At 42.3% G+C, this 27,718-nt stretch overlaps 1 protein-coding gene across 1 annotated transcript; it reads right to left on the bottom strand.

Annotated features, from left to right (window-relative positions):
• RDH10 (retinol dehydrogenase 10) lies at nucleotides 1-27,227 on the bottom strand. Its single transcript, XM_058528882.1, has 6 exons — nucleotides 26,863-27,227; nucleotides 24,982-25,217; nucleotides 5,226-5,324; nucleotides 3,875-4,020; nucleotides 2,159-2,290; nucleotides 1-2,075 (listed from the first exon to the last, which is right to left on the bottom strand). Exons 1-6 carry the CDS (start codon nucleotides 27,149-27,151, stop codon nucleotides 1,952-1,954), a joined length of 1,026 nt encoding a protein of 341 aa, XP_058384865.1. The 5' UTR covers nucleotides 27,152-27,227; the 3' UTR covers nucleotides 1-1,951.
• Nucleotides 27,228-27,718: the final 491 nt, after the last annotated feature.

Genomic DNA, 27,718 nt, shown 5'->3' with positions numbered 1-27,718 from the left:
TTAAATGAATTAGGTTTATTGAACTTAGAGATGGTCAACCTTATAAGGGCAGTAACAGACAAAAATAGAAATAGGTGTAAATTACAACACATGAGAATAAAATTAAATGTAAAGAAGACTCCTTAGTCTTAAGATGGATAAATGGGTTTCTCTAGGATGGTTTGAGGGTGCTCAGGGCAGACCTGGGTAAACCCTGAAAATACCTGCCTCAACCCCATGCTGTGATGAAGTCCTACCTCAAAGTACTTCTTTAAATTCAAAATTGAAAATTAAGAGGCACCCAATGCCTCAATTGCTATAATGGCCTCAGGCTTGGTTATCGTTTCTCTTTATGGAGAAATTCAAACATAGAGAGAAGCTATTCCTTAGGACCAGCACTGGGGACACTAGCAGTGAGCCAGGACTTTCCTGTGTGGGATACAGTGCAGATCTGATCTGTGGTGCAGCCAAACTAACACACAGGTAATGGGATTCTTTCTCTTTTCCCACTTTCAGTATAAATAAGCTCCTGATAGTGTCTAATCGAAGTAGAGGACAAAATTGGAAATTTGAGCGTATAGCACCCTAAGCTGTTAATGTCTGTTCTTGAACACTATCCCATTCAAGCATTTTCTTTAACTAAGGCGTGATATAGCAGAGAAAAAAAAGAACACAATGATTTTCTCTACAACATTGCTGATAACTAATAATCACACAGTCAATTGCATGTAAGTTAATTCTTTAAATTTAATCAGTCCTTTATAAAACTTCCCAGTTAATTAGTAAAAGATGGCTTATTTCAATAGCCTTAAACATTGGTCGCTATTTAAACAAGACATTCTAAAAAAAAGCAATCACATAATAGTTTATAGTAATTTACAAGTGGATGGTATACATTTAGATACAGAGGTAGAAGTTCACTTTTACAACGTTTCACTAATACACATTTACCAAATTCAAGGCACAAAATAGTTTGCTTTACAAAAAAATACTGTAAAAATGTCCTTTGCTGTTCTACAACGTGAATAAAACTTGCAAAAGAATCTTTACACCCTTCCATACGTACTCCATAGTATACGATTTCTTCCCCCTCACTAATCATAGTTGGCACAAAAATGGGGACTTTTTAAAATGCAGAAGTTCCCATTTTTAGAAACTGTTTCTTTGCAGAGCTGCTATGTATTCTAGATAAAAGAAATGAAACACAGCAACTTCCTGAGGAAAGGGCACTTTCTGTATGCAGCAAAATTCATAGGTAGAAAATGTATGATCTTTTTTGGATAACTAGGTCTCCAGAGTGATAGATACTTAAGGAAAGATTTCAGAGATAACATTTAAAATTCGGCTAACGCTTCAGTCATTCTGACTTGAAGAAAGAGACCTGATCACCTTTACTGTAATAATTAAGCATCATTTACTTCAAATTGATGGAGATTCAAAATTCCTTTTGACAAGAGCTGTACATACAAACACCATGAAAAAGCCACACAGGCTCTGCAAAACTGAAACTTAGAAAACATGAGAAAATATAGCACTATCAGTCCTTGAAATTGCAAGGGTGTCAGTCGGCTAGAGTTTAATTACAAGAATTAATAAACTCTACGGGAATTAAGAGAAACCACACAGGTGAAACACACCGTAGTTATCATCTCTAGACTTTCTGCTTGTTCAAAAAAATAACGGTAGCCTGGAGATGTCCCGACAGTGCTTGTCTAAAAGATCTGACTGGTTTTAGGGTTCTGCCTAAAAAGGACCCCGTTGGCAACAACTGAAGCTCACTCTCGCTGATGACATTTTCCCAGTACTCTAGTTGGTTAATTTACACTTTATTTTTTTTAAAAAGTTGATTAAAAAAAAAAAAAAAGTCCACATGGATTTAGAATCCCGAGAATGTCAGTGATGCTGATGTGGATCGGACTGAAACCTCTTGATCGTCTTCTGATAGAAGTGATATTCCATACAAAAAAGACGCTTAGATTCCATTTTTTGCTTCGTTATTGTTTGTGGCTTGTTTTCGTTGAGCGATAAAGGGGTACATGCACTTGTCTGCTCCTAGGAACCGATACATGCACACGACGGCTTCGAAGGGGAGGATGCTGAAAACGGAAAGCCACGGTCGTTAGCAAACGCGAGATACGTCGTGTTATTAAGTGACGGGGGCGAGGGGAGCCCTCATTACCTCTTCATGAAAGTCACGATGTACATGAGGCGGGGGGTGCAGATCATGGGCTGGTCGGTGAGGATGGCTTTCATGGCCTGCTTCACACAGTAATCAGGCTTCAGAGGGGGCAGGAAAGGCTCGATTTCTTTCCTGAAAGTGACATATTCAAAAACATGAAATTAAGAATTAACACAAAATGGGGAAGACTGGAAATATACATCAAAACATTAACAGGGACGGTATCTGAGCAACAGGATTTTGGGTCCGTTTTGTTTCCTTCATTGCGCTTTCTGTACTTTCCAAATTTTCCTACCATGAACACATTTTATTTGCACAGTCTGGAAAACAAGTTAAAAAAAAAAAAAGCCCAGCAAAATCGGTCTACTTTTCTGTAAAGCGAGAAAGTCCTATCTGTAAAATGCCTTAAAATGAATTTCAAATTATTTTATTTTTTTCTTTCAGTAGAAACAGGAGAGGGGGTTTGGCATAACAAACATGAAACCCAAACAAGATGCCAAACTTTTAGTATTAAGTGTAGTTAAAATGATGTGTGTAAACACTGGCATAACCTTTCTGAGTGAAATAAAAGTCAGCTGTAGACTTTCCCAGATGCCTGAATAGGGAAAGCCAAGGTATTTTCTCTAGGGGGCCTCTGAAATGAAGTGTATACAAACATCCTACCTTCAGCTGAATTCATTAAGTGACACGCTGAAATAACCTAATAATATAATTTATTTCTTTCACTCTTCACTTTTCATTGTCCCACCACAGCTTTGGACACCTGCTGTGATGCTAAATAGGAAACAGGGCACCTCAGACCCTCAGTGACTGGTTCCTAAGTATGTAAGAGGAAAAACATACACACACACACACACACACACACACATGGGAAAAGAGGCACAGCTTAAGTCCGTTCTCAGTCCAGACTTGGAGTCCGTCTGCCTGAGACTGGAATGACTCAGACCACCCTCCACCTCCTCCACAACTTGGTCAGGTTTGGGATGTGTTAAGAATGGCCCTGACCAACAGGGAACTGGTTTGGTTATCTTCCTCTGCCTTTCAAATCCATCCAAGCAAAGATCTCAAAGTAAGCGTGTCTTCACAAGTATCCTCCTCATGATTCATGGTTTTGTTTATTCTGCTCAGCTCAAGTCAGATTCGACTTGACATTTCTATTCCCATATGCCTCCTTTCAAAGTGTGTGGGTATTTTATTTCATTTTTAGTAAATCTAAATGGTTCTTTTCATTCTGTCAGAGCGAATCTAGCTACATACACTCTCTGCAAAAAGGAAGTTCCAAATCTGGAGTGTAATATTCCAGGGTCTTTTCAGAGGAAAGGCTGCGACCCTTCTGTGACGGTGACATTGTTTCGTATCCAGACCAAAGTCACATTTATTTACCAATAGTAATAATAAAAAAAGAAAATAACTCCTAAAGAAGTAGCTTCTAAGGAGAATCTTGGGCATTTGTTTTCTCCTTGCAGGAGCAGAGAAGCCATTTCCCATCTGATGCTTCTAGATCAACTTCTGCAAGCTAATATCAGACCCTCATTCGTCAGTCTTACACACCCCAATTTTATACACCTTGACCAATGAAAACTACAGGTTAACTGTCAAGTGATAGTTATTAAAGCGCAAGGCTGACCATGTTTGAAGATTCAATTCCACATATTCTCCCAGGATGGAAAGATGATTTTTAAAACAGCTTTTTCTCAGTAATAGATTCTCACTGACCTGATTCGACAGCCTCTGAACATGCCAGTGTCTACGAGGTAAGGGCAAACCAGCGTTGTTTTAATTCCATCCTTTTCAGCAGCCTTTAACTCATGGCTCAGGGATTCATGAAAACCCACGACTCCAAATTTACTGGCACAGTAATCCTGAGTTAGAGGGAGAGGCAACAGAAATACTAGGTATGTGCACAGATGCCCAACCAAACCCAGGCTTCCCTGGGCCCATTACTCTGGTTACATGTTTGATACAAAAGGCTACAGGTGACTAAGCAAAGAAAAGGAAAGCATTTTAAAAGACAGGTATCTGATGCGGTTCAGGGCAGAAATAATATTTTCAAAGCAACAGCAGAAACAGATGAACACTTTCTGCCACATCAACGAAGTATCATATTACTTTGGGAAGTTACCACAAAGGATTCTATGAAAGCTAACAAGCTGAAGTTAAAAATGGAGAGAGATTCACTTTGAAGTGTCTGGAAAATTTACAAATGGTCTCTTGTTCAGTAAAGGGACTGAAAAACCAGTTTGTTTAAATTAATGCTAAGAGAACAAAGGCAGGTCTAGCTTAGGTTATAAGTTGTTATGATCCAATTTTCTTTTTAGGGTAAAGTAAAAATGAAAATGATAAGTACACCTGGTAAACTTAAGCTGGAACTTAACCCAAGGACACATGGTATAGAAAGAAAGTTCTTCTCTATTACCCAACTCCAAATCTAGGAATGGAAATGCAGGATGCAGAAGCCATCTACTCTGTGTCGTTGTGTGTATTTGCCTGGGGTAACGTTTTTAATTTTACGCTACAGGCACCCATAGGACAAACAACACAGAGCAGTACACATACACATGCTTTATAATTTGAATATGGTGAAGAATGGGGTTTGATTAAGCCCAGTTCTACAAACTGACAATACCAGACACCTCACATCCGCCCTACCATCTCATCTGATGAGCTAATACAAGATGGCTCACTTTTGGCAGGCCGACCAAAACAGAACGTCAACCTTTGGCCTCATTTATCTGTTTCCCGTGGCACTGCCACTGCCCTCCACGGTTTCATTCTTGACCCTGTGTCTCCCTGCTGTCACCAAGCAAAACTGCTAATGAAAATGGGGCATGCCGAGGACTTGCCCACCTCGTCTTGCTGCTGCCGCTTTGTCAGACTAGCCTAAGTGATTTTACGGCATTTCCACAGCTGGCCTGGGTGACTTGGAACACTCCACAAACAGCACACAGGTACGTGCTTTCGTGGGCTCTCATGAGTGTACGGGCACAGGTGCTCTTCTTAGGATTTTAGTGTATTCGTCACGAGATAAACCGACTGAATGAAGGAAATGTTTTTACATTTGACAAACCTCAACTCCAGCGGTACTGAACAGTCCCAAGGAACTTGCAACTGTCACAATATGACCATGGTTAATCTCCAGCATTGTAGGAAGAAAAGCTTTAGTGGTCTGAAAGAAAAAGTAAGATTCAGGCTTTAGAACCGACATGACGAGTTTCATCTAAAACCCAATCCAAGATCACAAGACAAAGTTTCACCCACATAATGTTACATTTCCCAATTCATTTAAAAATATTTCACGCTTATCAGAAAGAGAAGATCTTTTAAGCGTCTGGTTAACTCAGCACCGTATCATTGGCAGGGCAGGCCTATTATAAGCCGTGACCAACAAGACTGTAACACAAGAGCTTTTGGGGACAATGTCCAGAGATGAAAAGAAAGCCATTAGCAGAAGGCTCTTTATCACCTTTCAAGTGATAGTTATCTGCTAATCTAAACGACTCCCAGGTCAGAGATCTTTTCATGCTCATGACACGTTAGCACAGCGATCTCATGGTCTGTGAGGGATCTCCAGCCTCCCCACGAACAGGTGCCTCGTATTAACGTTTACTTTACACGGCTATGTCTAAACAGTAAAAGACCCATGAAGGAAGAGAGCTTCCAGCATCATCTTCCAGCATCCAAGGCTTGATTACCAAAGTGTACTAACAGAAGGCAAAATATTTTAGGATGTAAAAAAACAGAGCAAAAGTACAGAATCATTTTAATGAAAAATACGTCATAATGCTAACTCTGCACTGACAAGAACTTTCCGCATTCTGAATGCCCACATTCCACTGTGGAGTCTACTGGGGAGTGACTTTCCCACGGAGGCAGGTGACCAGCCACTCAGGGTGGCAGAGCCCGTGGCAGAAGCTCCAGGACAGTGGACCCAGAGGTGGCACTGATTTCTCACTCACTAAACTCTCTTTTCCCTCTAGCTCTCTTGCCTTCAAGACGCAAGGCTGTATTTAAAAAAAAAATTACTTCAAATTGCTTAAGATGATCTATTAACTACTCTACCGGGCTCCCAACAGTTTTATAACCTGCTTCTTAAAAGAAAGCAGCAAAGAGCAATCTGTCTACTGTTGAGTTATATCCCACTGCCAACACAGCTTCCCGTGATTTATGAAGTTAAAAAGACCCAAACACTACACAGTGGCCTTAAAGAACAGTTGCATTCCCTTCTGAGAGGATTTCCTGGCTGAGGGATCACTGAACGTTGCATAAATATCTAATTTGTTATGATAACTTTTGCATGTACACGATCAAAAACAGTCATTCCATTAATTTTGAAGTTCTTCCATGTTCCAATCCATGATGCATACAGTTGCCAGATGAATCTTTGTGAAGCATCCCAAGGTCTTCCCCAGTTTGACTCTTGATCATCACACAGCAACCCCCGGCCCCCGCCGTTCACACCCCCTCGTCTGGGCCTCCTCACTGCTGTTACCCATGTCACACTTATTCTCACCTGTAAGGTTTTACCCATGAGCTCTTCTCTTTTTTGACAATCTACCCCCAATGCTCTCCTGTGTACAGTTGGCCCTCCATATCTGCAGGTTTTGCATCTGTAGATACAGAGGGCCGACTAAGGGACTTGAGTATCTGACGGGTGTCCTGGAATCAGTTCCCCGCAGATGCCGAGGGGCGACTGTAATTCAAAGTATAATATTAATAATAATATTAATCACATATTTACATAGCCTCTTAGCTTTTCAAAGTGCTTATGTCACCAGAGTTTCCCAATAATTCTCTTTTGAAGGTGTTAAGCCTTTATCTAATATCATTCTAGCCCATCTGGACTTTGCCCATATTTCTTTAAGACATATAGTCAGTACCATTTCACTGTAACATATAATTATATGTTTTATGGTGTTTTAATTTTGATTGTTTTATATTTACTTGTCTGGCTGCCCCAGACTAAACTGGAAGGTATAGATTATTCTTTCCAGTATTAAGGGAGAAATGCTACCCTGTGGTAGGCCCTGTGGAGGAGGGACGTAAACAATACTTCTCATGTATTCAGAGCCCTGGCATCCTGCTGGATGCAAGACACACAGTTCAGCTTGGTTTTATTTCCTTATAGTAGTAAGTGGGAATGGTTAGGGTAATTATGATAGTAATTATTATTTTGGTCTGCTTGATAGCCAAAAAAGGCAAGAGCTGGCACTTCAGGTCATTATAGGTTCAATTTTAAGCTCTATAGCTTATATATGGCCATTATATCACAGAATTGCAATAAAGTAACATTGTAAAGCTTATATATTCCAATCTAAACTAGAAAACATATCCTTAAGTAATCAAGTCTGTAAGTCCACTTTTAAGTATCTGGTTATGATTGTTCCCAGATTAGCTAAACACTATAAACTTTAGTCTTGATGTTATCCAGAGATCATTTCTAAGTATTACAAGTTTGCCTAGTCTTGGACAACAGGGATAGATTTAATACGAAGGGTCCTATTTTTTTTTTTTTTTTTTGTGAGGAGATCAGCCCTGAGCTAACATCCGCCAATCCTCCTCTTTTTTTGCTGAGGAAGACAGCCCTGGGCTAACATCCGTGCCCATCCTCCTCCACTTTATATGGGACGCCGCCACAGCATGGCTTACCAAGCAGTGCGTCGGTGCGCGCCCGGGATCCGAACCAGCGAACCCCGGGCCGCCGCAGCGGAGCGCGCGCACTTAACCACTTGCGCCACCGGGCCGGCGAAGGGTCCTATTTTTAAGTTCTTAAGTAAGTAGAAGGACTCGATACTAAATCCTAAGAAATTACACACAACATAGAATACCAGTAAGAGTTTCCTACCTGGTTACCTGACAAATCTGAATTGCTGACCATGCTCGTTCACACGGCCAGCGTCCACTGTAACTGTAGCTGGTGGCTGGCCCTGACCAGAAACACACAGACACCAAGAGGGTTGGCTCTAATGAATTCCCCATATTCCCGTGCTACGTTGTTGCCTGAAGGTGTTAAATGACTAATCCAGATCCCCAGCACTATATAAAGGTAGGTGATAGAAGATTAACAAGTTACTGCTTCTTAGGTTTAATTTGTGGCAAGGTTCTGAAACTGATTAATGCTGCCTCCCCCTCCCCTGAAATCAGTCTGGTAATAGTAACTTATTCATTCAACAAGCATTTCTTGAACATCTATTACATGCAGGTGCTGTATTATGACCCGGCCAAACAATGATGGATGAAATGGGAACTGGTCCCATTCCTGTCTCTAAGCAGAATTTATACTCACCAGCACTTAACTGTGTTAAATCAGCACATCAAATACAAAACAGTTCTAGTTTATCCTTCACAAAGGCAGGGTACAGCCTGCATATTCTAAAAACGTGATTTGGGTCTGCTTCCTCCACTCCTCCCCAAGTAGAAGTACTGGAGGGGACCGTTTGGAGGGACATTTAAGCTACTGGTTTTGTATTTAAAGGAAAAGAGAAACAAAAGAATCTAAACATGGCTATGTGACTAAAATCTTTTCCAACTATGGGTTGTGAACATATTTTTCCGGGAAATACACTTCACTTTTAAGCAGCTAGTAAAGTGTGACACCGGTTTGCTTGCTTTAATATGAAGCTTTCTTTTGAGAGGGAGGGGCTAGTTTAAAAAAAAAGGTGGTGGTAGTGGAGGAAGGTGGGCATGGATGTTAGCCCAGGGCCAGTCTTCCTCAGCAAAAAAAAAGAGGAGGATTGGCAGATGTTAGCTCAGGGCCACTCTTCCTCACAAAAAATTAAAAAATAAAAATAAAAATAAATAAAAAGGTAGTGGCAGGTTCAAGTTTCCTATAAAACGTGATTTCTTTGCCTAATCGGGGACAAATTTAGCCTTCTGTATATATGAAATCCAATGGTCCTTGCATTTTCTACATTCCAAGACTAAGGCCTATATTCTTCATTTAGAAAGCCTCACCAATTGCAGGTCTAATACCGCAGTTACTACCACAACGCCTAACAATGTGGAGAACAACAAGCACGGCGCTGAGGAGACTGGAGCTGGATTAAGCCATCCAGGGCCATGGGCAGCGTTGGAATGCAGACTGGTCGTCCCCAAAGCCAGTGTCACACACGCAGCTCCTACCATGTGCCGGGCAACGGCGAGGCTGGGATGAGAGCATTCCCATCAGGACCACTCAGGTTTCTTTTGAACCTGAGTCTTCAGGGTTCCCGCTGGAGGCTGAGCCACATGACTGAGCACTGGGCTGTTAATCATTTCCTTTCCTGCCTGAATGGAGTCGAGCAATTACCGCTCGTGCGTTATTTCCACAGTCAAACTCCTGCCTTATATCTGGGGCACATGACCAAATAAACTTTGATCAACACTAATTCTAGTCCTTATTTCACAAGAAAAATGCTACAAATGGGTGCCTAGAAAGCATCACATTTTCAGGAATTTTCCCAAGTAACCTGACTAGTTTTCTTTTCTAATTACTCTTGCCCGCAACAGTCTGGTAGACGACACGTGAGATAGCACAGCATATTCCGACCTTGACACACTTTGACAGCACAAAGAAACCTGGCACTTTGTAATGAATTATTAATGTGCACAAATATTGTAGCATGTATGAGATGGGGACCGGCAAAAGGTGAAGTGCTAGTTGCCATGACACCAGTCAGTTCAAGCTAAGGTTCCTGATCTTTAACTTTGTCTCAAAGAGGCGTTGGGAGAACAGAGAGGGAAATCTGAAGTGCACACTCAAATGGCTTAGCATAAACTCATGCAAGTGCTGCCATCAGTGAAACTAGGAGGGGCAACTCAGATACCTCACCCAACACCAGGACTGCGGCATTATCCAACTGTAAGGACAGATTATCTAGGTCAGGAGCTGTAAAGGAAGTACATTTGATCAGTCACCAGAGTTAGTGGTGCCAGTGCTGGTTGGCAAGGTTAGCTAGATACTCGACCTAAGTCAGAGAACTGCACTCCAACGTAATGTCCTCTTATTCAAATATCTAAGAAACAGGAGGACATCTAGCTCGTCATCAGGAAAATACGGCTGACTCTTGATGGAAGGGGTGTCAAAGTCAGTAACCAATATAGACCCATCGGTATGTTCTGGGAGAGAATTTAGAGTTGGAAGGGACCTAGGGATTATCTTATCTGCAAAAGAGAAAACTCTTAATAATGGACTCTGGCTAAAAAGTGTAATGATGGCTCTTTGATTACCTGTAATTAATTTTATCACAAGTCTCTAATACCATAATCTGCCACCAGCTGACAGGGCTGCTATGTGACTAAAAAGGAAAAAGGACATTCAAACGGACACTGACAATCCTACGAAACATTCTTAACAAGTCTAATATCTCCATAGCTCCTCAGGGTTCCTCTTCAAAGCACTGTGCACTTTGAAAGATAACTGTAAAGGTCATATTTATAATATAAACAAGAACTTCTTAAACAGAAGTGTGACTGGACACAGACATTGACACGTCACATCTCGAGAAATCTTTGAATGTCAGGTTTACGCCAAATTAACTTCCAACAGTTCCAACCCTCCAGATCACTCTTGGTGCTTTTAATGACGGACTGCAATGCAGAGCCTGCAGCTGCACTGTCAGGACAAATTAGCCTAGTTAAACGAAAGAGAATGTGAAGAAATGCGGTATCCAGCAAAGTCTGACTTTTGAAATTTTAAGACTGATGACATTTTAAAGGTGTAGGTAAAACACCCAGAATGTGTTTTCCATATTTGTAAGCAATTCTCGGTTAATGAAGACTAAGGGAAAAGCAATGTTAAATTCTCACAGCAGGAAAAAGCCTCATACTGTATTTTTGTGCATCTGCACCACTGTCCTATGGTCAATTCAAGAAAAGGCATCCTTTTAAAAGAATCATTTTGAAGTGTTTCTCTCTCATTTGAATGTCCAAGAAAGAGAGTAGACTTTCATCTCTAAAGAGGACCATAAATCCTATCACAATGGGAAAAGGATTAACACCATCAGCACATACATAGGACAGTTTTCCGACGTATGTTTAGGGGTTTTCAGAATCTCCAAATAACAGCAGTATACACATTTGAAACAAAAAACAATCAAGACTCTACTGAACACAGGATATCCAACTGGACAGCCTTATGGCCCCCCTCCCAATGGTTCAACAGCTCTCCTGGGGTTTTGCTGCTTCTGCCTGTGTTGCTAGGAGAGTAACTTATCTTTATCAGAATCACAAAGGAACATACTGCTTATTTACAAGACTAAAATGACATCTGGTGGCATCCTCCTCTGAAAATTCAGCCACTGCTCCTGGAAAACTATGATTCAACAGTACAAACTACTGAGGGCATTGAAAATATAGCAAACTGTGTTAACAAGCTTAACAGGATAAATCATTAGTGTGTTCAAAGATTTAAAAATGGTGACCTACTCCCAAGCTAACCTGGGAAAGAACCATATGGCTAAATAAATATTCTTAATTCTGTACACTTACAGGTACCTGCTTAATATATATACTGACCACCAAACTTTAGAAATTTCACTTTGACTGTAGAAAGTATTACTTGAAATTTTCATTACAAAATTGTCTTCAGTTGGGAAGTAAAACCTAAATCTATATTTGCTAGCAATATAGTGACTTTAAATATTTTAGCTGCAGTTGACAGTGCAAATTCTGAAATTCATGTAATTGGATGACAGCCTTTTTTTTCTTTCCTATTTGGGTGTGTTTGTAGAGACAGAAAGGTCTCTTGACAAACTGTGCAACAGAGCCCCAAGATACTGAAGCCCGGAACTACTCTCTCAGACGTAATAAAATGTTCATCAAAGTCTCTCTCTATCAGATTGACACACAATGTTCTCTCTAGCTATAGAGGAGGGACTAAAGAATATGTCATAATCATCAAATTTGTACCAATGCCACATCTACTATCCTTGTTATTATTATTATTTTGAGGCTACAGGGATTAGTGTAACATTTGGAGGCATCAGCAGTTAATACTTGACACACATGCACAAGTATACTCCTACAGTTGCCTTGTAACCAAGAAGCTAATAAAAGAGCTCGGCTTTTCAAATGAACACCTAGATGATGACACCATTAGTTATTCAGCAAAATAAATGCTTCATTAACTCGCTTTCCCACTGTCAGAGCATGAAATGAATCCAGCCTGAGGCAGCGACTCAGATATCTACGTTCTCTTACATTTTACTTTGCCAGTAAGGAGATGACTGAAAACTCAATCTGTCTGGAAAGTACGCTGGCCTTTACAGTCCAGAAACCATCTCCAAGGTTTCTTGGCTCAAAGTGTCATGACGACTTATATCTAATGATTCTTTCTTTGATTCCTACCACGCATTCAAAATACAAGTCGTAACACTGAGGTATTACTTGTATAAGACTCTGGTAAATGACTCAATAAGGTATCAACTCCATTAGTGAGACTGCCAGCATCTGGTAAGTAGTAAAAATATCTATTCATTGAACATTTATATGTTATCGTGGCTGTGCCTTTTAAAATTATGTAACATGAATTCATGCCTTATAGGAAAAAAAGTACAAATTATCTGCAAAACGATCATCATTTTTCTGTGTTTTACTTGAGTCCATGGAAGCTCAGTGTGTTAAAAGAAACTATGAATGCTGAACACTGTTTCTGAAATGCTGTTCTCCCCGATCCTCCCCCTGGTGGAGTCCTAGAGGATCAAAGGAATGTTCTGTGGTCTCCCTCAAGCTCAGGCCCCTTCCCCTACTTAATAACTCTTTATGGAATAATGAACATTACCCACAAAATTGCAGCCAAACAGTCTGCTAAACAACAGGTTGTCATTAATCCCTTTCCTTTGCCCCAAACTCAAATCACATCTCAGAAACTGTAATAAAGACAGATCTTCCAGAGGGCAGAGGCTTCGGTTCTGCTCTAGTGACTAATAACCACCTCCATGAGGCATAAACACGTCTTGAGCTCAGCCACTGCTCAGGCCTGACTCCTGTGCCCCCCATTCCAACAGCCCAGCCCTTATGGCCACCTTCCATCATCCCTTGTATTTCATATGTGTAAATAGTTCAAATTCTTCTCTGCTCTCTACTTTGCTTACTGGGGAGTCTTTAAAAAAATTAAAATCTTTACCTAAATAAAACATAAATATAACCAAGAGGTTACTTCTGAAAACTTATTTTATTCTTAAGCATGTACTATAACAGCCTAGAATTTACTCACTATATATGAGGGTCTGTGAGTACCTATATGTGTTAGGAATTTGTGAACCTCTTAAAGAAACTGAAAACTGTAGAAGCCACCTTTTCTATAAATCAGTGGTTCTCAAACTTGGCTACACAGTGGAATCAGCCAGGGGAGGTTTTACTTCTGATGCTCAGGCCACATCCCAGGCCATTTACACCAGGGAGGGAATTGGGCAGTGGGAGACACCCCAGGTGACTCCAGTATGGAGCAAAGTTAGACAACCAGGGTTCTAGAACACAGTATCTCAATCTCAGCACCACTGACACTTTGGGCTGGGTAATTTCATGTCTTGAGAGGGCTGTCCTGTGCACCGCAGCATCCCTGGCCTCTACCCACTAGATGCCAGTAACAAACCCACCGGTTCTGACAGGGAAAAATGTCTTCCAGATGTTGCCAAACGCCCCTGAGGCGGACATGGCCCCCATGAGGCCCACTCTCTAGAAGGAACACGCACATTAGCAAATCAAGTTCCATACAGTCCAGTGATGATTTTTTCTAAGCTCTAATTCTCATATTGTAGTGACATTTTTCTAGGGTTTGAAGACATTCTGGGGTTAAAAAAGATCACAACTTAAATTTGGGCTCAAAAGCCCATCACTGTTAGTTCATATGTCAATACTGTCAAATCACCACTCCACTACTAAATTAAGAAATATCTTTGAAGGACGCTAATGCCGAAAACATGCCAGGGGCCAGGAGTGGAGGGGAAGGGGGCACGACAGGCAGGGATCCTGCCCTCCTGCAATGTATTTCCTGGGCAGGAAGAATGGAGCTCTTCAAGGTATGGCCTCGACTTTGTACCACGATGCTCATGGCTTTGGAAACTCAATCCTGGGCACAGTGACCAAGGGGACTAGTGAGCAAGAGGGCACCTGGACTCTTCCTTTTAGACACTGGACTAGAACTCAAATCAAAAAATAAACCTAGACCAGGGCAGACCCCAGAGTGTGAGGTCTGGCATTTTCCTAGTCTATAAGATTCCTAATTGGCTGATTAGCTCAGGAAAAAAAAGGGGGGGGGGTGGAGAGGGAGAAGGAGAATATTGAGACAGTGAGAAGCAAAATAAGCATTCAAGAGCAGCTCCTTCTTAAACCCTCCTGTGCATAAGAATCACCTGGGATCCAAATCAAATGCAGATTCTGATCCAGCAGGTCTGGGAGGGGACCTCAGAGTTTGCTTTTCTAAGGTGTGGCCTGGTTGGGTGATGCTGTTGCTGCTGCTCTGGACCACAGGTTGAGCACAACGTTCTAGCATGAGCCAGGGAATCTGTCTACTCCAAACCTCAAGGGGCTTCAGATCAATTTCTCCTAGAAATTCAGCAAAACAGGCAGAGTAACTTCCCCAGCCTCTATCCCACCAGTGTTCTTTGAACCAGGATATTAGGGGCTGGGAAGCCCCATTCTCCACTCTCACATCCTTCTCCCAGCAATGCTTCTCAGACAAAGGCCGAACGTCACAACCCCCAGAGCTTTGTACGGAGGACGATGGGAGTTTACAGACTGACTCTATGATTTTTAGCACTAGGAAGCCCCTCTGCTGTGGTCTGAATGTTTGTGTCCCCCCTAAACTCACGTTGAAACCAAATGCCCAATGTGATGGTGTTAGGAGGTAGTGCCTTTGGGAAGTGATTAGGTCATGAGGGTGGAGGCCTCATGAAAGGGATTAGTGCCCTTATAATGGAGGCCTGAGAGAGCTCCCTCACCCCTGTGAGGTTACAGCAAACACAGCTGTCTGTGAACCAGGACGCGGGTCCTCGACAGACACCAGATCTGCAGAGCCTTCATCTTGGACTTCCAGCCTCCAGAATCATGCGAAACAAATTCTGTTGTTTATCTGCCAGCCAGTCTGCGGTATTCTGTTACAGTAGCCTGGATGGACTAAGATACCCCCATCCCTGTCAGAACACGCTCTCAACAAGAGACCTAGAATTCTTCAAAATCCTTTCCTTCATCCACAGAGGCTTTGACGGCTTAGCTTTCAAGACAAGGAATTTAGACCCTTTTTCATTTTCCACATTTACCTTTCTGAAGCTTTCAGGATTTGGTAAGCCTGTGAGAAAATCCTACCTAGGAAAAAACTACCCCTTTAAAAATCAGATGCTTGGGCCATAAGTTTGGACACCGTCAGCCAGACAAAACTACACAATTTTGAAAATCCATGATTAGCATTTTCAAAGGCAAAGCTTACGGAGTTATCTGGAATTCTGATCCTATAAGATTATTATGTAACAGAATAAAGGTTTTACATTTTCCTGGAGATAAGCTTAAAAAACAAACTAACTAAACTAAACTAGAACCTCACTGTGATTGACATTTTGGTACCAAGTATTCACAGGATTTTGTTCGGCCAGTCCTTATGGAAGAGCCCTGTTTATTCACTACTCTTCGTGTCCAGTGTGTCAATGCTGACACGCAAACTAGGAAGAGAAGGCAGGGGGCTGAGTGACCATGGCTGTCCTCCACTGTTCTCAGTGAAGTAACCACCTCAGTTACGGACCACGGAAAATTACAGAAAAGGAACCCAAAAACAAATGAATTAGGCCTTGGTAATAAAATTCTAGTGTGGTATTGGTTCTTTAGTCTAGAATTTTACATGCTTGTCTAATTTATGGAGCAAACTTTCTGGGGATATTAAGCTAGAGTTAATTAGTCATTGCTAAACCAACCATGCTAATAAAAAAAAAAAATCAACATTTGAAGTTGGATTCTTACATTACACCACAGGGCAAAAGCATAAGTGACTCACAGAAAAATCTACTAGGAGCTTTGAACATGTAGTCCAGATAAGTATATGTAGGGGTTCTAGGTCCAGGGTCTGGGTCCTACCTTCTTCCTTCCCCAGTGGTAACCTTAGGCAAGTCCCATAACCTCTCTCGGTTTTTCTCCTCATCCACCAACATGGGGATGATGGCTCTACTTAATTCAGGGTTGCTGTGAGGCTCAAATGAGAGAAGAGTGTTTATGAAAGGGCTCTGTAAAATTTAAGTGCTATAGAAAAGTACAGTAAGTACACAGAGGCTCATTAAGCATATATTTATAGGCTATTTTGGTGATAAGTGCTATCTATTTTTGGTTATGTTGTTTCTTCAAGTTCCTGCAGTTCCTAGTTCTTACTATGTACAGTTCCCAGGCCTCCTGCCCTCCACGCAGTGCCAGACCACACTTGCGGCACAAACCCAGTGCCTGACCACTGGAAGAAGACTCAAAAACATACCGCTAAGCAGCTGCCTCAGCTGCCAATCCCTTTCATCCAGAATCTTAGATGATGCTGGGAAACAACAACAAAAACACTTTCCAATAACACTTCTTTTCTGACCCTTTTCTTTAGTCCTGTTTCACTAGAGCAGAAAACTACTGTTTTAAAATATAAATATAAATTACAATGCTTGACAGAGAAGAGTCCAGCAAACGTAAAAATACAAGTTAGTACAGAACTATTTTAAAATAATTTATTAGACCTGATGTTTCTCTTTCCCATGAGATTGTAGAACTATTCCGTTTAAAAAAATCCTTGAGAAATCAGTAGGGGGCAGTATGTTAATTACAATTTGCAGGTGGGAAAAGTCAGGCTTTGAATTTTAAGTTTCACTTGTCCTCAAAATACCCATGTGCTTACATAAAGTTACACCACAAATATTTTCCCAGTTACAGTGATTTGGGAAGTGTTATTTTGAGCCCCATTGTTTAGAATAACACTAAGAAGCTGAACCATGTTAATATTCAAAAATTCCAGTACTAAGCTATTCGAAGGAAAGGCAAGAAATTCACCTTTTATGCAAGCAGCAAACGAGAGAGAAACACTGCCGTTTCCCCAAGCCAGAAGACGCCCATGTTCAAGATGTTAACACCGTTGTCACCTTTCACACATCTTTGTGTGATCTCTGAGAGTTTCACAGACCAAGTAATGTTTTGTTTCCAAATGTGAATTCATGGTAAGTGGCTTGTCAGTTGGGCTAATTTGACAGCACTCAAGGTTGTGGCAGTAATTGCCCTTCCTTGTTAAATATTCTAGCAGCATTTGCTGCAGTGTTGAAAGTTTTATGATCATTATGAGAGGATATTCAACTTTTTCCCCGTGGTTCACTTAATTTTAGTTTCAGAGCATTTAGGAAAACGGTCCCTGACAGGTGTGAACTTGAGTTTTAAGAGAATTGACAAATAAAGTTTAAAAGAAAAAGGAATTCAAGAATGGGCCATGCTGGGTAAGATCAAGTAAAAGATGTTAGCATTCCTTCTGCTGAAAGGCGTCTCCTCCAGTGCAGAGATGGCGGAAGCCTGCACAAACCCAGAGACGCAGGTGACCGGAACTGGCTGGCCAAGTGGATCAGGGTCAAAGTGATTAAATCCTAAGTCAATTCTCTGACAGCCTTTACTCTGAACAATGGTATCCCAACACAGCGTTAGGTCACAATTCAGGGAAGCTTTCCATGGCTGCCCTATTATGGGGACCAGCTGTATGCTTTACCTGTCTGCTATATATTTTCCAAGAATGAATGAAAAGACTCCATCCTCTGAGTTATTCTGTGGTTATGCTTACAAGGGTCTCAACCTAAAAGGAGTTTTTAGGTCACTTAATAGAACTAGAAGGGGTCAGTTCTTTGACTAGCTAACTACTGTAAGTAACCTCTGAGATAAGAAATCACTAATTAAACCAAGAGAGATTAACACATTTTAATCTGATCCCTGGAGTTACAGGCTCAAAACATTGGATTTAATCCATGAGTTGAGGCAGGAATAGCTCCCTATGTCTTAAGGACTCTCAGAGTTTGTCATACTCCAAAGATTAGCTACAAAAGGCCCTTTATCTTGGGAAAACTACCGATTGTGTGTAAAAGGAAATAAGATACAAATCCACCCTGCCAGTACACCCCCTAGTGGAATTTCAGCATAGTACAATTTGGGGGTCCAAAAACATCCTGGGTATTTGGGACTTAACACAGGCTCAAACGGACTTCTCCAAGCCTGGTGGCTATAACTGCACCATAGTCACACGTCTTCTCCTCATCATTCATTGAGCATTCCAAAACAAGCAAACAAACAAACAAAACACATCACCCATACATCTATCCATAGAGGTGGATATCTGGACTAGACAGAGGCAAACTGACTACTTGTCATAATTGAAACAGGCTTAATTTTAGTTTCTGAAAGAACTAGAACAGAAATTTTAGATGAATCTGCTATTAATATTCCTGAATTCAAGAAAAAAACTTAAATGAAAAGGGGTTTCCTACTTAAAATTATTCTAATTCCCAAGTGAGGTAATTAAGCTGCTTGAAAGGAATTTTCTGATTGCCACATCTTAGATATATTCAAGTTACTACAGTCAATGTGCTAGAATTTGCCAAAGATCTTGAAAATCTGAAAAATGATTAGGATAAAAACAAACTTGAAGGGAGAGAATAAATTGAGAGAATGTGAGCAGTTAAGCATTTAGCCATAGGGTTTGCCACTCTTCTCTAGGCCCCAGTGACCCAGTCCTGCAGTGAATGACCAAGGACTCTGCTGGGACACTCTCCATTCAATCAGTGTTGGCATTAGCACAGGTTACAGAATGCTTCCACTTGGACACGTCTTATAGACTAATTTCTACTTGGGCAGATAATGGATAAAGCCCTGGATGTAGAAATAATGAGGGAGAAAAGAACAAACACCAACTTTGCTTCTAGGAGTCGAGATAAATAGCACAAAATCAAACAAGAGAGGGCCATTCCTTGAACCAGGAATTTGAGACTGTTCTACGAGGACTGTCCCCTTAATATAAACTATTAAGTCAACGTGAAAATATTGTGGATGTGTCTGTTCTTCTTTCTCAGGAGGAGTGATACATTTTGTCTGAACTATTCGACTTCTTTGGACTCCCAGTAAGACAGGACTCAAATGGCAGAAGAGCTGAGCGTGCAGGGCTCCTTCAGGGCACATGAGGTGTCCAGCCTGGCTGGAGTTTAGGAGACACCAGGGGTTACGATTGGCGATGAGCTTGAAGGCAGGTAGAAAGCAGCTTTGGAATGCCTAAGCTGCCACGCTAATGAGCCTGGACTTCATGCTGTGAACAATATGGTCACACAAGGGTTTAGGGTAAGTTCTAGTCAGCGTAATCTTTAAGCAGGCATATAACAAATTCAAGGCTGCTTAGATAACCCTAGGTTGGAGAGCAAAGGCTGGAAGCAGGGAAATAAGTTTGGCGACTCTTTCCAGAGTCCACACGAGAGGTGATGGAAGTACAGAGGAGGAGGCACGCATGGAAAGGAGGGGATGAAAGCAGATGGTGCAACATAACAGTCAGGATTTGGTGACCCAGGAATGTGTGCAGGATGGAGAATTAAAGACACTGCTGATGTTTCCAAGCCTGGTACTGGCCACCCCAGGGAATTCAAGAACGGGCAGAAAAGGACTTAGTTCAGTTTTGAGACTTGCTGGTCTCAGGGAATGCATGGAACAGCCAAGACAGCTGTGTGAACCCGGGAACTGCCTTAGAAATCACAGTGAAGCCACTGAAATAAACAGATTACCCAGCTCGAGGTACACAGTGAGAAGAGGTTTGAGCACACAATACTAAAGAGTCACCACATTTTGAAGGCAGGGAGCCTAAGAGGATTGGGAAGACAGGAAGAGAAGCAGGAGAAAGTGGGCTTATAATGGAAGCCAAAGCACTGGAGTTTCAAAGAGCTGCTCAACAGGGTCACATTGTGTAGCAAGATCAAGCCACACATTGGATTTGGCAATTCGGGGAACACTTCTACGTTTTCATATGACATTGGCTACTTAGCAAGATTTTCTAAACGGAGATAACCAGACACAGATTAGAACATACATCAAAGATGTTGGGAAGATTTTTATAGGATGGTTCCCTGCTCATGCCAATTACAAAAAGTGACATTTTATCATGTCATAGACGTTGATTTCTCATAGTAATAGATTTGGGCCCAGCGCGTGAATACATCAGATATAGAAACACAAAATTCAGTGAGCATATGATCTTATTCTGTGTTAGGAAAGAAGGCTCTGGAATGACCCTGTTAGGCATACAATCCCAGGTGTCCAGGCAGTTGCTATCTAAAGAGATGTTCTACTCAGTTTTTAACTGTGACCACAAGAATTAATAAGATAAAATACGCTTACCCCATGTTAATTTACAGTTCAGTTCAAGACATAAAGTCTTTATTTCTAATGCTCAAACATTTGATTTTTATGCATATGATAGTATTTAATAACAGAAACCAGATCTAGTACAGATGTAAAAATAGGCCACAATTCCAAGTTTTTAGTAGCTATCTTAAGACGGGAAAACAACACTCGGTAAAATATTTAGTCTAACAATTCTTAATATTATGGTTTGGAAGAGGAAGGATTGGCCAAATAGTTTTATATGAATACTTTAGAAATTTTTAGATTTAAAAAAAAAAAATTCTAAATCTAAGAGACCTTGAACAAAACTAGGTTTCTCTAACCAGAGAACAGAGAAATACAGTATTTGAGATTAAAAACCAGTAAATCACGTAAGAACTTAAACATTAATGATTAGGGACCATTCATGAGATATTAGGCACAACCATAGCACTCACGTCTTTAAGTGCTACATTACTCAGATCTAGCTGGTGGGCTTTTACTTTTCCTGGATGGATTTTAACTAAATAGACTTTAGACATTTAGATATAGATAAATGCCTAATTCAGTAATTAGTACTTTAAAACTGTGAAACCTTTTAAGTTAAGTGGTCTATTAATTAACTACCAATTATCTTGTCTGACTACCATATCAATAGAAGTAAATTACCGACTAGCTATTTGACAGATTTAGTCCTTTACCATGCAAAATTTCTTCAGAACATAAAAGGCCTGGAGTTAAATGCTTTTGCTTCCCCCTTTTGGTTAATCAGGGATCAATTTGCTGCTCATGTATCAAGGCCAAATTCAGCTCTTTGGTCAAAAAGGATCTACAGATAAACTTTGTCTTTTGGAAATGGTAAGCTAAGATTCCACTTCTCTTAAAAAATAACAAGTGAAGCAATATTAATGTTTTGGGGAAAACATGGGTTTGCAGTTCCTGTATGGGGGCCAACTTTCCCTATTTCAAAGGAGACTAGAGAGGTATTTTCAAGCTTTTACGTCTCACTGAGATACAGAAAGAGCCTAAGCGAGTGGTTTTATGACTATGCCAAAGTTCAAGAGCATTGTATTGCACACATGCCTCATGGTCTTGTCCTAAGCGTGAATGTTGCACAACAGATTATGCTGACTAGAACTTACCCCAAATCTATCACTTCTTGACTGGTGATCAAAAGGAAGTTCCTAGGAGAGCTGTGGTGGTAGAAGAACACTGGAAGATGAAGTGTCATAGCAGAACGGAGGGCTGTGCAGAATAATGCCAAGTATTGTAAAAACTTCCAACATGTATGGAAATAATACAAGGTTAGGAAGCAAGGAAGGAACTGCAATACGAATCCTGTCCTTGAGCCCAGCCATTGGGAAATAGGATTGGTGGCCATACATCCAATTTGAGCTTGATTCAACTTGGTACATCAATACTAGCCTTCTCCAAGTTGCTAGCCTTGTACCAATGAGCAGAGTTTATACACTATAGTAAAAATAAGCATACAGGTTGGGCAGGGAGAATGGAAAAGTTGCATAAGAAAACAAAAGCAGATACAAACAATAATGAATATGAGCCAGGCCCATTTTGAAATCTCATCAATCTTACATAGCTTGAATTAGTCCAACATACTGCTTACCTTTTGAAACTTCAGATGACAGACCCATGTGAGCATTCTCTGAATAGATTATCTTCTAAACATTTAAGCAGAAGCCTAGCCTATATCATCAAACATTTATTGAGTGACTGATGAGGAGAGTTCTGTTCCAGGCAGGGGAAAACAAATAGATGCATATAACAAGCTGCCTTCAGACAGTATGCCATCTACTTGGGGATTTCAGGGTACAATGTGTAAAAAGTTACAGCAAACAGCACATACTATGCACCAAAGGATGAGAGTGACAACAAATGCTGCATGAAATTAATGGAAAGAAGAGAAAAAGCCTTAGACAAGTCATTTAACTGCAGCTTCATCAGAAAACAAGAGATTGGACAAGATGATCTCTAAGGATCCTTATAGCTCTAATATGCAAAAAACCAGAAAAGGGCTGGAGTGGGGAGGAAAGGTTATATTAATAATTTGAGCTAGGCCTTCAAAGGTATATGGAGTGGAGGAAGAGCACTTTTCAGGCAGAAGGGATAGTATAAGGAATGATTTGGAAGTAGGAGCACCCACAGCTTTTCAGCGGAAGTCCACATGGTCTTCTATTTCACTGCATACGACTCTTAGCTCTGGGTCAGGACCAATACACTATTTATTATTTTATGAAAACATATCACCTGCTACTTAGAAGTCTGGCCAAGATGATCTGTTCAAATGACTGAACAAGTCTTTGCTCAGCTGATCTACTTTTTAAAATGTATGGGGCAATTTCTTTCCCCCACCTACATACAGTAACAAGACACATTGGTTATTTTTTCCGAAGGAAAATAGCACATGCCAATACATATTTGAACAGTTACCACAAACATTTTTCCCTAAGGGGACTACTGAAAGGGAAGTTGAATTCAGGTGGTCTTACACCATTTAAACCAACCCCCTCCAAAAAAAAAAATCACTGTAAAAATTATAGTAAGTCTTCTTTTAAATTTTAGTTGCTAGATCTCAACTTCTTAAAAGGTTTATAAGCCTCGGCAAGAAGTCAGAAATTCCAACTCTAAAATGAATTTTCTGAGTCAATATTGAAAATAAATTCTTAAGTTTAGATGCTTAGGGGAAAAACAGCTGGAGAATTCAGGAGCCTCCCATATTTTAATAAGAAGTGACGTCATTACTGTCGAGGCTTCCAAGAACTCCCTAAATTGTGTAGTTAAGCAACATCTCAAGGCAAAGTAAGGACTCTGGGAAGGTGGTATGTTCTTCCTTGGTATATAGATTCAGTTCCACGATAATTTTTCTGTTGGAAATTTGATTCAGTTTTCTCCTTAGGTTAGAAAGTAGCCTAATGTTAGAGGTGCAGTATATCAATTGACATGCGTTTTCAAAGCTAAATAAAATATCTGTTTAAGGATGACAAGTTGACCAAAATGAAATGGAGTTTCTGCGGCAGCTTCATCCTTACCATTCTTCAAACATAAAAACTACAGTCCACCTGCAATTTACCTACGTCTTTTATTTTAAATAGTGGTTATTTGTTTTACTCAGAATTATAAACACACAAGATTCTTGATAAAACATATTGCCAAGTTTATCCAGTTGTCCTGGCCTTTACTCACCTGATCCACCCTTTGTCACCTGCCACCTGTTCTTATGCACACCATGGCAGCAAGGACTTGTATTGTTCCCCCACCCCACCTCACACAACACACACACCAGCACACTTAAATTCCCCCAAACTTTATTTGGTAATCTTCTTACTCATTTAAAACATAGATATGTGTTAGCTCATGTCATTTATACGCTCGTTTCTAGAGGTTTGGAAATGAGTTAAATAAAGCTCATGTTTAAAAACCAAACAAAAATAAGCTTCTTCCAGGATCAGAGAAATGGTCTGATGTTCACGGAGCAACATTTGAATAAGCACTTCTAAAGCCAGATTAAGTTTTTACGCAGTTGCTAAAAAATTAATGAGGTTTAATGTGACCTATTTAGCAGAAACAATTCTTTGTTGTGTTCTATTAGAAGATTAATTTGCCTATGGAAAAAAACCGAAAGCCTATCTCCTTACCCTTTCTTTATTGGATCTTACCTGTCTACAAAAGTAAAGGGGAGATACGATGGCGGGGGAAAAGCACCAAGTGGGTCCACAGTGTACAGTTATAGGGGAGAGCTGCACACCTACCATTTCTGAAGATAAGTTTGGTTGAAAAACCGGTTAGTTTTGTCCCCAGGGCAGTAGAAGGCCCTCTGCTCTCATCCTTAGATGCTGTACTAGCTCTGACCGTTAGAAGCTGATATGTCCCTGTCCCCTATATAGTGACTCTGTGGTCCTATCAGGGTGACCTAAGACAGGTCTGTTCTCCTAAGAGAGGCACCTTCTAAGCTGAGAAAGTTCTGAGATAACTCCAACAAGACAATGCCACAGACCCTGTGGACAGTCAATGGATGTTAAGTGACTGCCAGGGTGGCCTGACCACTCCCAATGGACCACAAATGCTGATCTCAGAATCTCTGGCACTTTCCAAAATGTGACTGAGCAGTAATTTAGAAACCTAAACTCTGACTTTAGGAATTCATAAGAACAACCAATGTTTTACAAACTCAACAGAAACTAAAATAAACAAATCCAGGGTTTTATGCTCCCTCTTGTTATTTTTATGGCAATCTTTCAAACTAGTTCAAAATGTTCAGTCCCCTACCCTCTCAAGAAATACTGAATTGGGGGAAAAAACAGAAAACAACTATTTAATAGTAACCGGCACACACTGTAATTTACCATGGGGAACCAGCGAGTTAGAAGGAAGCTTTGTGGTAAAAGAGGGCAGGTGACTTTCAGGCTGGTCCTGAAGTCTCCCTCCTTCCCAACCTTCTCATTGAGGAGGGCCTGGTAATAAAAAACAAGGATGTTTATATTTACCCAGAAGTGTGCGTGGCAATTAACCATCATGGTTCTCTCAATGAGCTCATCAGGACATTCTAGAAGGTGATGCCCAGAGACCACGCCGGCATTATTGACGAGGACGGAGACCTCGCCAACCTCCTTGCGGACCCTCTCAGCCGTCAGGTAGACATTCTCCCGCTTTCCCACATCACAGGTATAGGTAAAAACCTGCAAGTTACAGTGGGGCAGAATTTCTTCCTCACCATTCCCAGCTGTCCTCAGAAGTCCGGAGGAAGGGAAAAAAATGGGACAGAGAAAGGGGAGGTGGTGCAAAATGTGAGTCAGAAGGCAATCAGGACAAAGATCACACAAAACAAAAATACTACAGTGAGCTTCAAATTTCTAACATGGTAAGGCTTGCCAATGACTGAACTTACAGCTGCCTCCCTCCCCTCCAAAGTCTTTGGGAATTAGAGCAATTTACTGGATAACTTTGCTTAGGGGAAAATCATGTAATTGTGACAAGCCCAATACAAGTCAGACCTCATGGGATCAGTTTCCTGGAGCTAGAGACACCTGGAAAGAACTGATCTCAGCCCAGAGAGTAACACCCCCTCCTCCAAAACACACACACTCCACACTCCTCTTTTTGGGGGGGAACCGTGGTCAGAAGCTGCTCTTACTCTTTCGTATGAGCACCCTCAAAAGGGAAATGCTCCTCAAGGCTCACAAATCAAAACCGGAATTAATAATCTGAATTCATCCAAAGCCAAGAAATGAGCCCAAAGTTCCTCATGAAAAAGTGGAGGTCACTGGTTTGTTCTAACTGGAGTAGCTGAACTCCCCTAAGAAGCACCCACATGTAAATCACGTTCACAGGTAAATATGCAATTGTACCACATAAGACCGAAATTTAAAAACCAAAGTCTCTTCCCTGGTTTTCAAATACCTTTATTATTTTGGTTTTGGCAGCGAGCACAAAAATCTGTATTTGCTACCCCTCCATACCACTGTTGAAATTGTAACATGTTTGACCTTTGATTTTCTGACCTAAAAGGCAGGTGCCAATAGCTTTGGTGACAAATGATCAATATGGGGGAGGGGCGGTGCCCATTATTATCTTCTCGATATAGTTCAATGTTTTCCCTGGAAATGAGAAATTTTGTCAAAACGCAAGAGCCATTATCAAATTTCCTGGACCAAATTTACGGTTGGTTATGGTCTCTGCTTTGGCCTTTAAAAAAAAAAAAACTCTCAGATTCAGGTTAGTTAATAAATATACAAAAATGCAGATTTCCTGAGGTTATCAAAAGAGTGGAATAAATTTCCAATACGGCTTAAATCCTTCAAGCGCCTTCCCTTAACAGGCAGGGCATCTTTCAATCAGGCTAGTAAGTAACCTAACAACTTAAGTATCGCTAGTGAAACAATGTAATTATTTTCTCGCAGCTGAAGTTATAGCGAAATCATCAATGCTCCCTAGTCTAAGCGGTTCAGGCCACAGTAAACACATAGGCACGCATCAGTCGAGTCTGAGAACAACTTCCCAAAGACACTTGAATTCCCCATCGCAAACGCGAGTGAGGCATTTCTTTAGGATTCAGACCAGTGCTAACAAGTTCCCTCTGCCTTCCCTATCCTGAGGGCTTAGGAAATCAGACATTCGTCCCCAAAGAGACAGGAGCTCCGTTTAGACAGGGGTTTGGCACACTTTCTCCTTTCTAACACAGAGGTGACCATGTTCCTTCACCACGGGGCAAATTCCACCCGCAGAAGCCCGGAGGGTGGGGGCGGGGGGCGTGTTCCCTTCCTCGAGAGCCGGGCTGAGCGTGACAGCGGGGTTTCGGGGCCCTCGGGGGCAGGGCGCGGGGGTGGGGGGGCTTGACCCAACAATGCCCGGGCGCAGGTCCGAGTTACCTTGCAGCGCCGCGGCGTCGGCCGCCTCCAGGTCGCGGTAGATGTGGCGCACCATGCCCGCCGTCTCCTCGTTGCTCTGAGTGTTGATGTCCCAGAGCACCAGCAGCGCCCGGCGCCGGGCGAACTCGAGCGCGAAGAGGCGGCCCAGGCCGCTGCCGGCGCCGGTGATGAGGCACACCTGGCCGGCCACGCTCTTCTCCTTGGGCCGCACCAGCCAGCGCGCTGCGGCCAGCACGAACGCCCAGAGCACTTTGAAAGTGACCACGAAGAACTCCACCACGATGTTCATCGCGACGCCGCGAACCGCGCACGAGCCCGGCTCCCGGCCCGGGCGCTCGTCAGAGCGGCCCGGACGAGAAGGCTGCGCCCCGCGCCCGCCCCCGGGGTGCCCGCCGGGCGAGAGTGCGCGGCGCCGCTGCCCGCTCGCGCGGGGCCACTCCCGCCCGGGCTCGGCGCGCTGGCCCCGGGCTGTGCCCGCCGCGGCGGCCGCCCGGCTCGGCGCCTCCTGCCGGCGGCCGCCCGCCCGTCCCGGAGCGCCCGGCCGGCCCCGCTGCCGCGGCGGTGACAGCCGCGAGTCAGGCGGCGCGGGCTGCTCTCATGGCCAAGCCGCCGCCGCCCGAGCGTCCCCGGAGCCGGCGCGGCGGCTCCCTCTCAGCCCGGGGGAGGGGCGCGCGGCGGAGACGGCTCGGGCCGGCCGGCGGCCGCGGCAGTTGTCAACTTGACCCAAGTTGCAAGAGGGTGGGAGAGTGGGGTGCGGGGCCGCGGGCGCGCCGGGAAGGGGCGCCTCGCTCGGCGCCGGCGAGCGCTGCCCAACGGCGTGCAGCTGGCCCCGCGGGCTCGGGTTCCCTGCCCTGCG

Source organism: Diceros bicornis, chromosome 33 (genome assembly GCF_020826845.1).
Source record: "Diceros bicornis minor isolate mBicDic1 chromosome 33, mDicBic1.mat.cur, whole genome shotgun sequence".
NCBI classification, from domain to species: domain Eukaryota; kingdom Metazoa; phylum Chordata; class Mammalia; order Perissodactyla; family Rhinocerotidae; genus Diceros; species Diceros bicornis.
The sequence above is the reverse complement of the archived record's forward strand: the minus strand, read 5'-3'. Positions and strand labels throughout refer to the sequence as shown.

Bases quoted from the DNA above. Each gene is read 5' to 3' on its own strand.
- RDH10 (XM_058528882.1), bottom strand. From the start codon at position 27,151: ATGAACATCGTGGTGGAGTTCTTCGTGGTCACTTTCAAAGTGCTCTGG. The intron at 2,291-3,874 runs GTCAGTGAGAAT...TGTCACTTTCAG, and splicing joins TTCAGAGGCTGTCGAATCAG to GAAAGAAATCGAGCCTTTCC. The intron at 2,076-2,158 runs GTAATGAGGGCT...TTCCGTTTTCAG, and splicing joins ATCGTGACTTTCATGAAGAG to CATCCTCCCCTTCGAAGCCG.